The sequence below is a fragment of the Eleginops maclovinus genome, chromosome 18, assembly GCF_036324505.1.
Source record: "Eleginops maclovinus isolate JMC-PN-2008 ecotype Puerto Natales chromosome 18, JC_Emac_rtc_rv5, whole genome shotgun sequence".
Taxonomy (NCBI): Eukaryota; Metazoa; Chordata; class Actinopteri; order Perciformes; family Eleginopidae; genus Eleginops; species Eleginops maclovinus.
Genome location: NC_086366.1, coordinates 27,009,389 through 27,026,873, shown reverse-complemented (window position 1 = coordinate 27,026,873; position 17,485 = coordinate 27,009,389). Strand labels below are relative to the sequence as shown.

The following is a 17,485-nucleotide window of genomic DNA, read 5'->3' as shown; positions in this document are numbered from 1 at the left end:
AGGAACTCATTTCACTTCAGATTGATAGCAGACCACCTCAGAGTGTCACTCAGAAAATATCAGGACATTCTGATGTGGGATTTCAAAATAAAAGCCCTTCAAAATTTCTTGTTAAAATCATATTTCTACTTATTTTCAGATTAGGATTAAAAGGAAGTGGTCTGGTGTCAGGAATTTATTTCATTATAGAGAGGTTGAGCAGCTGATAGGCCGGTGCAGTCACAACAACCTCACGCTGAACACTCTCAGAACAGTGGAGAGTGTTGCAGGCGTGCAATTATGCAAAATAAAATTAATCTATAATTCACCTCAAATGCATAAAAACAAAAATAAAGAGCCTGTTTCGAAAATGTAAGGAGTAGAAAGTACAGATATTTCTGTTAAAATATAGGAAGTAAAAGTAAAACAGTCGTCTTACATCCCACCTCTGCAATGCGGTAAAGACAAGCATACAGAAAAAGAAGACATTTTCACTGCTGTCTGTTTTATTACATGGGAACAACGTAGTCCGAAAAACCTTTAGTTCACCTGATGGACAGAGTGTTCCAATGTGGCATTTTTTTTTAATTGGGAAATTAAACTTTAACCCTTTAACCTCCAGCTCAACTATTTGGTAGAACATTCTTTAAGTCACTATATCTTATTGAAAAACGTGTTTAACCTCATTCCACTTGTTTCAGCAATGTCTACAACAGGGGTGCCCAACCAGTCGATCGCGGTCTACCAGTCGATCGCGGGCTGAGTTCCAGTCGATTGCGAGAAAATGTTGTGTGTAGGCTATCCTCCTACTGTTGTGTAAAATAGGCCAACATTAAAACTTCCAACTTAAAACATCTTAAATAGGCACAATGAACTGCTGATCACGTGAAGCAGTGTGTAGATTTGTACAGCTATAGTAAGGTAGATCAGGCATAATCAAAGAAAAAATCTCACGTGCTTCTTCTATCTGCGCGCGCAGGGTATGGTTGCTAGCAGGGCCGTTTCTAGCCCATTGGCTGCCCTTGGCGATATTGAGATTTTGCGCCCTAGGCGGTCGCCTTGATGGCCTGTAGGAAGAACCGGCCCTGGTTGCTAGGTTCTAACTAAGGACTCGGAAGGGCGCGAGAAGCTTGACTAGAGCGAGTGGACACTACCATGGCGGCAGAAGCTAAAAAATCTAAAACGTATCATTTTCCTTCAGAGTGGGAGGAGGATTATTTTTTCGTGTATTCGAATGCCAAGTCCATATGTCTTATCTGCAATGCAAATGTGGCTTTACCAAAGAAAGGGAATTTGGAGCGGTCCACAAGAGCTACGATACACACTTCCCAGCTAAATCACCACTACGCGCCCGAAAAGTCAAGGAATTGAAAAGTCAGCTAGCAGCACAACAGTCCCATTTTTACCAGGCCCAATACCACGAGTAAGGCTGCAACCATAGCTTCTTATCGTGTCTGTCGTGTTCTTGCAAAAGGAAAGACATCTTTCAAGGATGGTGAAATTGTGAAAGAAGCGTTCATGGAAGCCGCAGATGCGCTTTGTGCCGATTTTAAAAATCGAAAGGAGATTGTGTCTGCTATTCAGGATGTGCAGCTATCAAGAAATTCTGTTACACGGCGATGCGAGGGAATGGCGGAGGATATTGAACAGCAATTGAGGAATGATGTTGACACATGTGAGTGTTTTTCTCTGCAAGTCGATGAATCCACTGATGCTGTGGATGTGGCTCAGCTATGTGTGTTCATTAGAATGGTTTTCGACAATATGAGTGTAAAAGAAGAGCTGCTGACCATTTTGCCTTTGAAAGGGCACACAAGAGGCACAGATATTTTTCAGGTTTTTATGGAATTCGTTAGTAAGAGCAAGTTGCCCCTCTTCAAACTCATCTCCATTACAACCGATGGGGCTCCAGCAATGATTGGACGTACTGCTGGGTTCATTGGATTGTGCAAACAGTCTGAATCTTTCCTGGATTTCCTGAATTACCATTGTATAATTCACCAGCAAGGGTTGTGCGGGAAGATTTGAAATATGAAAGACGTGATGGATGTGGCTAACTAGATTGCCTGTTCTGTTCGGCAATCTAGTCCGCTCAGCAGAGGTACATTTCTGGAACGGTTTTCTGAATTGTTGCCCGTAATTAAAGAATTTCTGAAACGTTCAAACCATGCTGAATATGCACAGCTAGAAGACAGTCAGTGGCTCTTGGATTTAGCCTTTCTTACTGATCTGACTGACAAGCTCAATAACTTGAATCTAGAGCTGCAGGGTAAGAACAAACACATCATCAACATGATCAGCTCCGTCAACACCTTTAAAAGCAAGTTACAGCTGCTATCAAGCAGGTTGCAACAGTGTGATCTGCGGAACTTTCCACACATGGACACAGAACTTAAGCGTCAGGGCAAAGACTGTGTGGAGCTTGAGAGTGCACGTTATGATGATCAAGTGCAAAGCATCTTGTCAGAATTTGACAGGCGCTTTACTGACTTTGCATCCATTGAGCCTGTTGTCAGTGTTCTCAGTTTTCCATTTGGGGAAAATATAGATGTGGATTGTATAACGTCCAAAGTGGCATCACTCTTCAACCTGGTTAGCGGTGCTATTGAGAATGAGATCCTCACACTAAATAATGACATTGAGCTCAAATCAAGAGCTACACCTGACACAAATGTCCAATTCTGGAATCTAATGCAGGACGAGAAGTACCCCAACCTCAGACAAACTGCAAAGAATTTGACTGCACTTTTGGGATCAACATATTTGTGTGAGTCTGCCTTTTCACATATGAAAATCATTAAGTCAAAATACAGATCCACCATGACTGATGACCACCTTGCGGCCTGCTTACGGCTGGCACTCAGCTCCTACTGTCCGGACTATGAGAGACTAGCTTCCTCCTCTCAGTGCCAGAAGTCCCACTAAGGTAGAGAACCACTTTTCCAACTTGAATTAGGCATTGTATTAATTGGGTTGTATGTTGTTGTGTTGTTATGGGCCAGTCCTAGGCCTACTTGTGCTTATTCTTTGCACGACGTACATTTACTTCAATAAATGTATTATTATTAATAAAACTTGATCTTTGTGTCAGAACATTGTGTTATTATATAGGTGCACAATTAATTGTGGCTACTCTATGGCTTTCGATATGGCTTGGTAGATCTCGACACACTATCAACTTTAAAAGTAGATCTTGATTCCAAAAGGGTTGGGCACCCCTGGTCTACAACAGGGTTGACATATGTTATGCTAAGAAAGACCACTAGATGTCACTGTGTCTCTCAATAGCACAGATAGCAAGTAAGCATACTTACAGGAACAAAATCACTCCTGACATGAGGCTTCTTTAAGGTAAGCTATTTCCTCTTGATAATATAGTGTTTAAGGACATACTGATCATAACTGTGTAACAAGATACAAAACAGACAAGATAATAACTTGTTGGAAAACATGCCGTACCAAACGACACTTTATAGTAAAGGCAGTGAAGCTAAGTAGCTACCTAGCTTAAATTGAGTATTTGCTAAAAAATGACCATCACTGGGTGTCAAGTTCATCAGTACTGTCCGATCAAACCGCATTGATTGAGTGCAAACCAGCGATGCTACATAGCATACTATAGAGGCCATAGTCATAATAATAATAATAATACATTTTATTTGTAGGCACCTTTCTCGGCATTCAAGGACACCGTACATGATACACACACAAGGACAATAAAAGGAATCAACAATGCAAGCAAAAAATAAAAACAATAGACGGTGACAGAGGAATTGATATCAAGTGGAATAAGCAGTTTTGAACAGATGTGTTTTGAGTTGTGTTTTTGAAATGGGGGAATGAGTCCATGTTTCTGAGTTGGGGTGGTAATGAGTTCCAGAGACGGGGAGCAGAGTGGCTGAATGCTCTGCTCCCCATGGTGATGAGATGGGCGGAGGGGACAGACAGGTGTATGGAGGAAGAGGATCTGAGGGAGCGGGAGGGAGTGGGAACAGGGAGGAGGTCGGACAGATATGGGGGGGGGGGGGGGGGGGGTGGGTTGTGGATGGCTTTGAATGTTAACAGGAGGACTTTGAATTGAATACGGAACTGAACCGGGAGCCAGTGGAGCTGTTGGAGGACAGGAGTGATGTGGTGGATGGAGGGGGTCTGAGTTATGATGCGGGCAGCTGAATTCTGGACCAATTGAAGTTTATGGAGGGTTTTTTGAGGGAGGCCGAAGAGGAGAGAGTTGCAGTAATCCAGACGGGAGGTGACGAGCCTGTGGACAAGGATGGCGGCAGTGTGGGGGGTAAGGGAGGGGCGGAGGCGATTGATGTTTCGTAGGTGGAAGTAGGCAGACCGGGTGATGTTATTGATGTGGGATTGAAAGGATAGTGTGCTGTCAAGGATGACACCCAGACCCTTAACATGGAGGGAGGGTGAAACAGAGGAGTTGTCGGTAGTGAGGGAAAAGCTGCCGGTTTTGGATAGAGTGGATTTGGTGCCGATGAGGAGAACCTCGGTTTTGTTACTGTTTAGCTTACGGAGGTTTTGAGTGAACCAGGTTTTTATTTCAGAGATGCAAACGGTGAGGGAGGTGGGCGGGAGAGTGGACGAAGGTTTAGTGGTGAGGTAGAGCTGGGTGTCATCAGCATAGCAGTGGAATTGAATGTTGAATTTGCGGAGGATATTGCCAAGGGGAAGGAGGTAGATGATGAAGAGGAGCGTCCCTAGGACAGTGCCCTGGGGCACACCTGAAGTGACGGCGGAGGGGATGGATTTAAAGGATTTGAGTTGAATGAACTGAGTGCGACCAGAGAGGTAAGATGTGAACCAGTCTAAGGGAGTGTGGGTGATGCCAATGGAAGATAGCCTGTCGAGGAGGGTGGTGTGACAGATGGTGTCAAAGCCTGCACTCAGGTCGAAGAGGATGAGGATGGTGAGGAGTCCAGAATCATCTGCCATAAGGAGGTCATTGTTGATTTTGATGAGTGCTTTTTCAGTGCTATGGAGTGGGCGGAAACCAGACTGGAACTGTTCATACAGGTTATTGTGGGATATGTGAGCATGGAGTTGGGAGGCAACTGTTTTTTCCAGGATTTTGGAGATGAAGGGTAGATTTGAGATAGGACGTAAGTTGTTGTAGTCGGAGGGGTCGGCACCAGGTTTTTTCAGAATTGGGGTGATTGCAGCAGTCTTGAAGGATGTAGGGAAAGTTCCAGTGGTGAGAGAGGGGAGGCAGACTTTAACAAGTTGTGTGGGGAGGGGTTACAGTTGACAGGTGGATGGCTTGGATTTCCGGATGAGTTCTGTGATTTCTGAGAGAGTGGGGAGCTGGAAGGAGGAGAATGAGTGTGTGGATGGGTGAAAGTCTGCTGAGATGCTGAGGGGAGGGTTTGATCCAAGGTGCTGGTGGATGTTCTTGATTTTTGCCGTGAAAAAGGACATAATGGAGTTGCTGAATGAGGTTGTGTACAAGTGAGGAGGGAGATAGTCCTGGGGTTTGGTGATATTGTTCAGTAGGGACACAGTGACTTGGAGTTTCCTTTATTGGCAGTAATTAGACTTGAGTAGTAGTGGGTTTTGGTGCTTGCAATGGAGTCGTTATAATGTATGATGTGGTTATCGTACATTTCTTTGTGAATGGTGAGACCAGTTTTTCTATGTAATCTTTCGAGTTGCCGACCTTTGGCTTTCATGAGGCGAAGATTGGGGGTGAACCAAGGGGCGGAGACAGAGAAAGAAACAGATCTGGTTTTTATCGGAGCAAGAGAATTGAGAACTCTGAGGTGGTCTGCTGTCAATCTGAATTGAAATGAGTTCCTGGCAACACACCGTTTCCTCTTAATCCTGATCTGAAAATGAGTTTAAAGATTGCTTTAACAAGACATTTTGAAGGGCTTTTATTTTGAAATTCCACATCAGAATGTCCTGAATGACCTGTGACACTTGGTCTGTCCTTTTGATGTCAGATTGGACTTTGAAAATGTATTCCTAGTTGTTAAATTTGACTTATTATACACACAATTAGAATTAAAATGTTCTCTGAAATACAGTTTGCATGTTGTAGCTATTTGCTATTATTACATTTATTATTTTATATTTATTCATTTAGTTTGATTTATTATTATTATTATTGCATTTTTGTTTACATTCACCAGCTTTATTTTGAATTATTATGTTCGTCCACGCTGTTACCGTAATGCATAGGATATACGCGCCACGCAAAACATCGAGGGGGCTGGCTTGACTATGTTTTCCGAAGATGGGGCTGGCTTGACCGCAGTAAGACACCTCACCCAAAATTGCTCCTTTGGACATTGCACACAGTATTGAATGTAAGTCCAACAAGTGACACGAGAGTGTAAGTACTCAAACCTCTTGAATTAAGTAAAAGTACTCAGAAGTAAATGTCCCTCATTTAAAATCTTACTCAAGCTAAATATTAGCATAAAAAATATACGTAATGTGTTATTGGTATAGATGAGAGCAACCCGCCGAGTTCGAGTTATTCAGGACATACTGTATGATATTCCATTTTGTTCAGTGTAGTTTCGACTTCAAGGCAAAACTGGCTGTACAGTTTTTAGCGAATGTTGCACTAAAATGTCAGAAAGACAGTGTTAAAGAATATTGCAATACAATAAACGTTCAATTGTTACATCAAAGTTATAATATTAATGTTTCAATATATGCTGCAATAAAATAACAATGCTGAAAAACGTTGATGGTTGTTTTTGCTTTCAGTATGCATATTGGTGTTGTATCGGGGATTTTGATATGAAAGCTTGCAGTCTTTTGTCTTTTGCAAGCAAACTAATTTTTGACTAATGTTTCGTCAAGTGTTTGTTTTCACAAAAAAAAGACTGCAAGCTTTCACTGAACACCAGCTCCCCCTTTTGTCCTACGTCTGCTGTTCTGCTGAAGCTACTGTGTTCTGTGCAGTTTTTAAAGGATGAAACGTGAACTGCCCTACTCCATTACAATGAAATGTTGTAGCCTACATTATTTATAGAGGGCACATTTTCTATAATTAAGGTCTAGGCCCAGGCTAACAGCAGCTGTTCATTGTAAAGCTTGCTTTGTTAGGCCTAACTTGAACTCTCCAGTGTCCAAAATTGAAGCTGTAAACATTTGGTAAAATATAGTCACTCAAGAGCACATGCTTAAATGGTCTATGTCTTTATGTTTATTATGCAGGTCGTCCGAACCCTGACCCCGACCACCCTGACTTTGCTCCTTCACAACACCTGGGACCGGAGTTAGCCAATCCAACCGCATCTGCTAAGAGAGCAGCAGATACAGGGGCGGTACCATCGAGCAGTGGGAAGGAGACTGCTTTATTCTGCAGCTGCACCAGGACCAGAGATTGTTGTTCCTGACATAGAAGACAACCAGGAAGAAGAAGAGGACCACCAAGACAATGGTGGACAATGTCATCTGTGTGAAATGCTACAGCAAGAGGGACATAAGTTGCGTTTAGAGAGAGACTCTTACAAAGACAAGCTGTCAAAATTGTCCATCTCTTCAGAAAATGTCATTGTCTCAGAATGATGCAGCTAGTGAAATTAAGCACAAACAGAAATTATTTTCATTTTGTTTTGGACTGCCATCTTTTGCTGCGTTTGTTTAGATTTTAAACTTAATTGCACCGCTTATTTCAGAAAGAAGGTGTAGCTTTCCAAAGATCGAAGCCTTAGCTTGATGCTCGTAACAATTTCCTTCGTCGTAATCCACATCAAAAAATCCACAGGACACCTCGGTAAATTCAACTGTTTACTTTGATTCAAGAAAATAAGCACAGAAAATAATGTCATTTTACAAAAGTCATAAAATGATTCCAAAATCGAGAGAGAGTGAGAGAGGTCAAAAAACTGTGTGGCTCCACTCTTGCATTCTTTTTCTGACTGACCAAGATTAACCCCGGAAACTCTTCCTCTGGGTGCACCAAAAATAAATCAAAAGGCACACAGCCACCAAGATGCCACAATGACAGCACACACTTCCAAATATAAGTTATTAAATACTGTCATTTTGAGCATGAACTGAACCACCGAAGTCAAAACATCGACAAACTGCAACTACAGAAGGGTTATCTCCAAGGAAAATCAACATCTTTTAACTTTGATGAAGCTCCGACACGGACTTGCCCATTTAGACCTTGGTTTCCGGTTTGGTGTGTCCTCTGCATGTGTTTCAAATGTTATCAGGGAAGTCATACCTGTCCTTGCAAAGCGTCTCCAATTTTTGATCTCCTGGCCATCTGCAGATGTTCTTCGGAAAAACATGCCACAGAAGTTCAGGAATAATCGTAGACCTAAACTTATTAAATAATACTGCTACCAGACTTTGATTACTTTCCTCTCACTCTTTATCTAATTGATAAACTAGAATCTCTTGTAATTACTCTGGTGAAAAGATCTTTGAATCAAAAGATTGGTTGACTGCTGCATTTGCACTTTAAAATAAAATATGTGTTAATAAACGTTGTTAATGTTGTACCTGTTTTGTTGTTATTTTTTTCAATATTCTTAGGCCTATGCAATGCTTTCTATTCTGTTTCTGAACGGTATAGGCGCAAGTCGACATTTTGGCAACCTCCTCTGAGCCCTACAAAGTGATTTTTAATTATTCACCCTGGGAAATAACCCTAACCCTAAACCACACCTAGATAAACAGCACCTCTCCTAACATAACTACTAAGGTATTATTCATTGTTGGAACATAGAGGCACACAAAGATTTTTGCAACATTCAATAAACATTTATTAGGTAAGTGCTGTCTCTTTTTTTCTTTTCAGCACAAGTTGAGCGAACAGTCCACTTTCTATTTAAAACATTTAATGAAAGCACAATTTAAAATAATTACAATATTTACTAGATGAGAAAGAGGCAAGAATAGATCAAATATACTTAATATGATTTACATTGAATATTGTTGTGACGTCGTGGTAAATTGTTGTATTAAATGGGTTCTTTGGTAAAAGAATAAGATATTAAATAGGTTACTTATTTTCGGCCTGAACTGCATTACTCCAACATCCTGAGCAACATATGTGTCCAACAGTGCCCTCTGGCTACAACAACAGAGCACAACAAATACTCAGGTAGGCTGTGGCATTTAAACGATGCTCAACTGGTACGAAGGGGCCCAAAGTATGCAAAGAAAAGGTCCCTCACCACCAGCCTGAGTAGTTGATACAAGGCAGGATGGATCCATGCTCTTGTATTGTTTATGCCAAATGCTGACCCTGCTATCCGAATGTCGCAGGAGAAAATGAGACTCATCAGACCAGGCAACCTTTTTCCAATCTTCTATTTTCCAATTTTGGTGAGTCCATGCAAATTGTAGCTTCATTTTTTCTTTTCCTAGCTGACAGGATTGGCCCCCAGTGTGGTTTCCTGCTTCTGTGGCCCCTCTGCTTCAAGGTTCCACATGTGGTTCAGAGATGGTCTTCTGCATGCCTTGGTTGTAACTAGTGGTTATTTGACTTACTGTTGCCTTTCTATCATATTTAACCAGTCCTGCTGCTCTCCTCTGACCTCTGGCATCAACAAGGCCTTTTTGCCCAGATAACTGCCGCTCGGACCATTCTCTGTGAACCCCAGAGATGGTTGTGAAAATAAAGTGGCCTGTGAGTGTAGATTCGTTACTTACGGCTGTTCACTTGGACAACTGACGACAAACTCCATAGCATCATAGTTTAGCTGCGAAGAAGTGTTTCCCACAGACAGTGACTGAGCTGATGTTTGTATACTCCTTCTTTAAACACTAACTCCACGTTCTTTGGTGATGAGTATCCTTGCTTCTATCAGTTTTAATATCAATCATTGTGTAAATTTGGTCTACTGGAAGTACCCATCAACAACAAACAGGTATTCCTCATGTAGTTTCCTTTCAATAGTTTTGTAAACTTTAAAGAACGTTTTAGAAACGTTTTGATTCAATTTATTGGGGCAAAGCTCATTCTTAGAAGTCTTTTGGGGTAAAATGTTAACTTAGGACTGAATATCGTACAGTATTTGTTTATTAGCCTACTTGTATGTAGAATCACTTAAATTCATTCATATTTTTTCTCCTTATCTTTGTGACAGTTTGAAATGTGTGAATGCACTGGATTGCTATTTAATTTTGTTCGACTATCAAAAAAAAAAAAGAATATAGAAATATAGTATAATCAGGTAGTGCTATAAAGTTTGAACAGATGTGCAGAGGTCGAACACAAAGACTTGTCTCTTACATGTTTGGTATGACTGCTGTTTCAGCATTTGGTGCAACAATAAACACTCAGACACGTGACGCCTTGAAAATAAATAAACTATATTCAAATAAGGTCAATTTTACTTAGTTTAAGACCTTCATTATCTTTCGGTAACACATTACACCTCATGCCAATATCTCAAAAACAAGTTGTCATTTTTTTTCCAATATTCTTTTTCTGCATTTCATAAGAAAACTTAAATATCAGCTTCAGTTAATAATTTATTACAGTATTGAATAAATGTTTATGTCTATCACATGATATCGTAGTAACTCAGTCATTATTTCCTACTAAAGTTCAGGCAGAGAGAGACATTTTCATCATCACAGGAAAAAACTTCACAGACACATTGAAGAGCAAGACCTTTGCGGCTGGGGCAAATGGGACAACAAGAAGAGGGGGGGGGGGGGGGGGCGGGGGCACTAACACAGACACAGAAATATCGTACACCAGCAAACAAAAAGAAGACCTGGGATTTGCTTGTTGCAGACTCAGCCTCGACACAACAGAGCAAGCTTTCTTTTCACAGCTTTTAAAGGTAACAAAACAAGTAAGCAGTGGACACTGACCAATAAATGCCTCTGTTTGTGTGTTATCTTCAGTATACCTGTATGGAGTCCAGTCTATGTGTGCCACTTGGTCATTTTATTTCACAAAGAGCCCCTGGTGTTTGGGGTTCCAAACTGTGGGGAATTACCCCACGGGTAAAGTGTGCCTATAGGCGTCCATCACAGTAGACCATGCTGCTATCACACAAACACGGGGATTCAACATGCATCTGCAGAGGAACATGGAGGGGAAGCAAACACAGAGACACATTGGGGTGAGGGTGGGGGTTAAGGAAGAGAGGCTTCACATCAAGCTACAGAACAACAAAGGCCGAAGCCAGACAGTTAGTACAGAAGTTCATGGAAACACGGAACATTGTCCGGACATTGTAGAGTTCTGTGTTTCGGTGCTGAGCCACCCTGCAGGGACAGGGCCGGGCACAGACACCGTTAATATCAACCAAAAGTTCTTCTTTAGCTCATGATGACCCACAACTGCAATTATACTGACAATGTTCCGCAGTTTCTTCACGTAAACATGCTACTTACACTCAAAACTCCTCCTCTGAGAGAACTGAATGGATAAATGTACGTTGGCGGAGCGTTACAACAAACGCCGGAGCAGAAGAAGATGTGAACTGTCCTCTTGTCAAAGCTACTAAATAAATGAGATGTTTTAATTGTTTTCTGTATTGCACATTGAAACCACACTCCTTGTACTAACTTCCAAACTGTCCGCCTCAAGGACCTGCGGCACAGCTTATCTATACATAAATAATCTTCTTGTAAATAAATAAATATCTAATTAAATAATCTTATTCATAAGTAACATAGACACAAACATAGAGTAAGTTAGATGGATTATGTGTGGTTAGGGTACACTACACTGTTTGAGCAGTTCAAAGGAAAGCTTCCTCTCTGTGGAAAATATATCAAAATCTAATCTACTAAATTTACTGGCGATATAATCTACACTACCCATCGTATATATATCAATACCATTCTAAACATTGTTTAGAAGTACAAAAAAATCTACTTCAGCTATATCGTCAAGGAAAGGATACAAAATCTGTTTTAGAAAGTTTACAAAGTATAGTCAAGGGTTAACGAATCCAATCTTTCTGATATTATCATGTGGAACAATAGATATAACAAATTCCACTTGGATAGCACTTATTATTTGTGGGTGAGATGCTTGTGATATAGTGTATGCAAAGTGACTGTTTTTCAGCACTGAATATTACAGTAAATATAATGTTGACTGCGATGGGCCGCTGTATTGAATCAACCCTTCCTCATGTAGGAAAGGATGCAGGACTCTGGATATACTATCAGGTTTTCTTGGTACATGGCTTTATTTTTTCATGGACCGACTTCTCAGCTTTATGTATCTGAATAAAAAGGATATAGCTGAAATGTCGGTGTGTTGATGCCACTGCAGATTTAACAGTTTTGCACTTCTCTAGTTGATTCTACTGTCGATTTAGCAGCCAGTAGCTACAGAGGCTTTTGAACAGTTTTATTGTCTGTTCCATCTCCGCCATGCAATACTGAGCGAAACAGCCAACACTATGGTACTATGACTATAGAAACTGTGTTTGATTTAAATGAAAAGTGAGAATGCTGCTTCTGTGCAGATTCTGGATACGACAGCGTGTTTTGAAAAAGGAAAGCATTGTCTGCTGCTGACCTACAGACTGTAAACAGGAGAACGTTAGATGATAGACCTTAAATTATTTGTAAGTAAGTTCTTTTCAAACAGTGTGCACATCTGCTATTAAAATGCAAAGCCATTTTAAGCATGTCTGGCTCCTGTATTACATGGCTGGTAGTTTTAATAAATTGCACTAAGAAAAGCAGTGTGTTTCAGTTACATCAAACAAAGTGCAGCTCTGTACAGGTGAACGCTTGAATACTGGATTTGTACTTGAGAATTGTATCTTAAGGCATTGTATGGGTGCCATCTTGAACAATATAGTCGTTTAGACCGGCATCCTGCATCCTAATTTGAGTGTAGCTTAGGATCTGTGTGGATCATTATGCTGTAGACTGTTGATGATGATTGGAATCTGTTTTGTCCATTTTTTGAAGAGTATATTGTAATGTACTGGCTTTATAGGCTTCCATGTTGAAAGTAAACTAACACTGCAGTTCAGTCATCTCAGTCTGTCTGGGTGGAGCATTGAACCAAGTTCCACACAGCACACATTTGACCCTTGAGGAGAACAAAATGCCCTTTTTGTTTCCCTCAGAACAAACAACTCTCCTCCCTCCTGTGTGCCTGCACACTCAGCTTTGTACAGGTAAAGTGGACATATCGTTAAAAACTCATGTAAACACGTTCAGATAGAAACCTAAAAGGCCAGTATAAACCTGAAAGTGAGCATTATATGTCTGATTTAACATCAGGGATGACAGGTGTATTCTGATTGATTCCTTTGACATAGTATTTCTGCTGGACTGTGTGTGTGAGGATGGTCTGTATCTGACTATACATGCACAATCTGTTGGTTTGGTATACAAACATCTGGAACGCAGTATTTTGGGGATATGGCTGTATTATTTCACCAGTGTAGCATTCCTCTGTTTGGGCAGCTAAGACTTTTACTGCCTAATATTATGTTTCCAAAAATGTTCATCTTTTTAATGTCTGGGATCTGTGGTGTTTCTTCTGCATGGATATAAAAAAGGTTGAAGCAGAGACCTGATGGGGGTGTTTCTTTTTCTTTTCTTTGTAATATGACTTATTATACAGAACAGTAGCTACATATTTCCTCCCTGTCTAACTTGGTCAATGGTAGGCATCTGCCTACTGAAAACACTACACTCTATATGTACAGTACACTGGTTTCATTATTTACAGCGCGTGTGGAGAACCGCGGTCTTCTGTACAGTGTATGAGATCAGCATCGCCCCTTTATAAGAACCTCCAGTAAACATACTTAATGTTATTGTTATTGTAAACATTCCACTCCTTTTCACACAGCGTTTCACCTCCTCGGTTATTAACAGGAAGCTGTACCAGTAAAGATGGGAGGGGGGCAGGTTTTGTTCGAGGAAACTAAAGTGTTGTTCCTTCAATGCAACTGATGGATGCATTTGGTCTGATGTGCACAGGTTTCCTATCTCTCAGCAGTCTGATCCTACCCAACCCCCCCCCGGCTGTAGAACAGAAGGCTCACCTGACCTTTCTCACCTCTTAAATCTCAACTTCCCATTCACTCTTTCTTTCTCCGTCTGCGCGCGGCTTATTTTGCTGCAGTAACCTCTTATGTTCACTAACCTCAACACTTCACTTACACTTCCTCTCGCCCTCTATCATGCCTGTAACTGTGCCGGTGTGTGTTTGTTATGATCTGTTTACACATGCGTACATAGTGTGTGTGTGTGTGTGTGTGTGTGTGTGTGTGTGTGTGTGTGTGTGTGTGTGTGTGTGTGTGTATGTGTGTGTGAACATGTACCTGAAGTGTTTTAGTATCCCTGCATTAAAAGCTGGGACACTTCCACAAGTCACACTTGTTTCATGTGTGTGCTGTATGGACTGAGTGTTAGAGTATATGTTTGTGTTGCTGTGCAATATTCTTTCAGAACATTTTCCATCTCCTTTTTAAAAGCCCCTGATGTGGCAGTAGGCCTCCAGGCTGGAGAAGAGGATGTAGAGGAACCACAGGCCCAGGAACAACAGGCTGGTGGCGAGGCGGGCCCCTCTTGGGCCCCCGAGCTCTCCTCCGATAGAGGGCCGACGTCTGAACAGGAGCACGCCCATGCAGATGAAAGCGAAGATGGTAAAGAGAGTGACGGAGAAGGCCAGCGACCCAGGGTCTACCCTGAACTCCTTCCCTTTGACTTTCCAGTAGACGGCGGCCACCGACCACGCCACACCGATCCCCAGGAACACGTTTACAGCGTTGCTACCGGTGACGTTACCCACAGACGCATCAGCGTGCTGGTCCTGCATGGCGGCCACTTTGCTGGCAAAGGTGTCTGAAATGAGAGAAAGAGGTGGGAGATTAAATCATGCACCATGATGAATTGTTCTATCGACCCGAATACATTTCTGCTGATAAAATGAAGTTTAATTATGCACAGTGTGAATGTTCCTTTTCACACAGAAAACTCTACCTCATCACTGAGGATACAGGCCATTGATTTTATTTTTGTTGGTATTTTGCAAATGAAGGTCATATTTGTGGTGTGATTTGTTGAATAAGGCTTAAACTGAATCTATAGATATACATATATGAGGACAAAAAAGCTCTTCTGGTCAGGGCACTTTCTACATATTTCCCCCGTATGACCTTCTACCCCTGACACAGTGAAAGAGGGAACTGGCTCACCTGGAATGGAGGTTCCCAGGGCCACAAACACCACAGCAGTCACGGTGTCCCGCAGCCCGACGGTGCAGCCGAAGTGTGACGCCAAATCCCCGATGAAGGCGGTGAGGAGGCCGATGACGCTGATGGAGACTAAGAAGCAGGCCCAGCCGTTCCAGTACTCTGTGGGCGGGACGCAGGCGAACAGAACCTTCCAGAAGACGGTGACGAAATGCATGAAGTAGTCGTAGCAAGATGGAAGACGCTCTTCACGACCCTCTTCGTCATCGTCGCCATCACCTGTGAGGGGAAAACATCAGATAACATCACAGAGAAGGTTAGAGTGGAAAGAGGCTAACATGAAAAGATGTACAGAAAGTATACTGACTGAATTCATGTTAAAACACAAACAGCTGCTCTCATAAAGATTACATACACACTTGCACAGCTGACACCAGAGAGGAGGAATGACTGTCTGCAGTGAACTGGTATTCCACTAAATGGTGGTCTTGAATTAACACCCCCCCAACCACATAAAGCATGGGAGGACCAGAGGTGGGAGAAGTACTAATCTTGTGCTGGAGTAAAAGTAGAAGAACTCAGGTCTTGTACTTGAGTAAAAGTAGAAGTACCAGAGTGTAGGAATACTCTGTTACAGTAAAAGTAGTCATTGTTTGATTGGTCCATTTCAGAATAATATCTCTGATATGTTTTATAATGATTGATCATTAAAGTGTTCTCAGAGCTGGTAAAGGTGCAGCTAGTTTGAATGGCTTTGTATACTGCAGGGTAGCTGCTGGATTTACAGCAGTATCAGAGCCGGTGACACCAGCAGACTGAATAAACTGATCAGGAAAGCTGGCTCTGTCATCTGCATCAAACTGGACAACTTTGAGGCTGTGGTGGAGAGGAGGACTCTGAACAAACTGTTGTCTATCATGGATAACCCCACCCACCCTCTCCACCTGCAGCTGGAAGGACAGCGGAGCTCCTTCTCCAACAGACTGCTCCAGCTCTGCTGTCACAAGGACAGGTACAGGAGAGCATTCCTGCCCACTGCAATAACTCTGTACAATAATTCCCCTCTGGCTGGCAGACAACTCACATAGCCTCTCTGTAAACTGGACTCAAACCATTACATACTGTACATTCTATACTTATTCTAATAATGTTCCACAACTCTCACACTTATTGTACATACAGTATTACATCCTGCTTTATATTTTCTTTGTAAATGTCGTTTTTGTTAGTATTTTCTGTATTTGTTTTGTGACAAATGTATATTTTATTTTATTGTAACTCTATTGCCTTGTTTTTATGCAGCTGCAATGTAAAAAAATCCCAAATTGGGATCAATAAAGTACATCTATTCTATTCAAAGGGCATGTTGTTTTAAAATTTAGCTGGTAGTTTAAGTTAAGTTTGATTACCTGCCCTGAGAGCTCAGTGCACTGTGGAAATAAAAAACACACTGCAGCTGTCACACACACACACACACACACACACACACACACACACACACACACACACACACACACACACACACACACACACACACACACACACACACACACACACACCCACCACACACACACACACAGCTCACCTGCGCTGACAGTGACTGCCTCCACAAACTGCTCCCTCCAAGAGTGTGTGCCGATCACCAGTGCCAGGTTGGTTTTCTTAATGAGCTTGTCCACGGTGCTCTGCCAATCAGAAGCAAAACACACACTTCATTAGCAACCAAACACAGCCGAGGACAGGGGACAGAGTCACCCGGGTGACACTGAGGTTGTTAGCTGTCCTGGGGTGGAGTCGGTTTTGTTGAAGGCAAAAAAAAATACAAAAGAGAATGAAAGTTACAGGTTCTATATCACACTCAGTACCAGCAGGTGTTGTCAGGAGCACCGGAATATCAGACCAAAGGAAATGGCTCTGTCAGTGCACGCTCTCTTCTCTTCTGTCTAGCTTTTTTTTCATTGCCATAAGCCTTTTTATTGAAAGAACATAGATTCTTCAGTGTAGGAAAATCCAAAAGTTTGTTTACAGATGAACACTGCCATCTCGGTATTATAGTGCTAGAAGGTTCTTAGAGTCTATAAATGCAGGGAGGGCCAACAGTTTAAAGGGTGGGACCTCCATCGTCACTCACTCAACCATTCGGCTATAGATCGGACAAAGATATATCCTCTGGGTGAAAGTGGAAATATTTTGTATGCACTTTATAGTTACAATGCTAAATTGTTTTCAGACGATGTGCAGAGTATGTGATAAACTTTAGGGATGAAAGATGAAATCAAAACCGATGTGTCAAAAACTAGAGGACAAATTACCCAAGCACCTTGCTCACCAAGCTAGCTGGATAGTGATAATGCTAAATGTTAAATTAGCGCTTGTTTTGC

The 17,485-nt window shown here is 41.8% G+C and overlaps 1 protein-coding gene across 1 annotated transcript in view; it reads right to left on the bottom strand.

The window, feature by feature from the left end:
• Positions 1-10,430: 10,430 nt before the first annotated feature.
• The window catches only part of slc8a2b (solute carrier family 8 member 2b), a 69,137-nt gene continuing 62,082 nt past the window's right edge, over positions 10,431-17,485 (bottom strand). The window contains exons 13-15 of the mRNA XM_063907832.1: positions 16,690-16,789; positions 15,108-15,383; positions 10,431-14,754 (exon numbers count right to left, since the gene is read on the bottom strand). Of these exons, the coding sequence (XP_063763902.1) occupies positions 14,378-14,754; positions 15,108-15,383; positions 16,690-16,789 (753 nt within the window). The 3' untranslated portion in view covers positions 10,431-14,377. The remainder of the gene's footprint in view (positions 14,755-15,107; positions 15,384-16,689; positions 16,790-17,485) is intronic.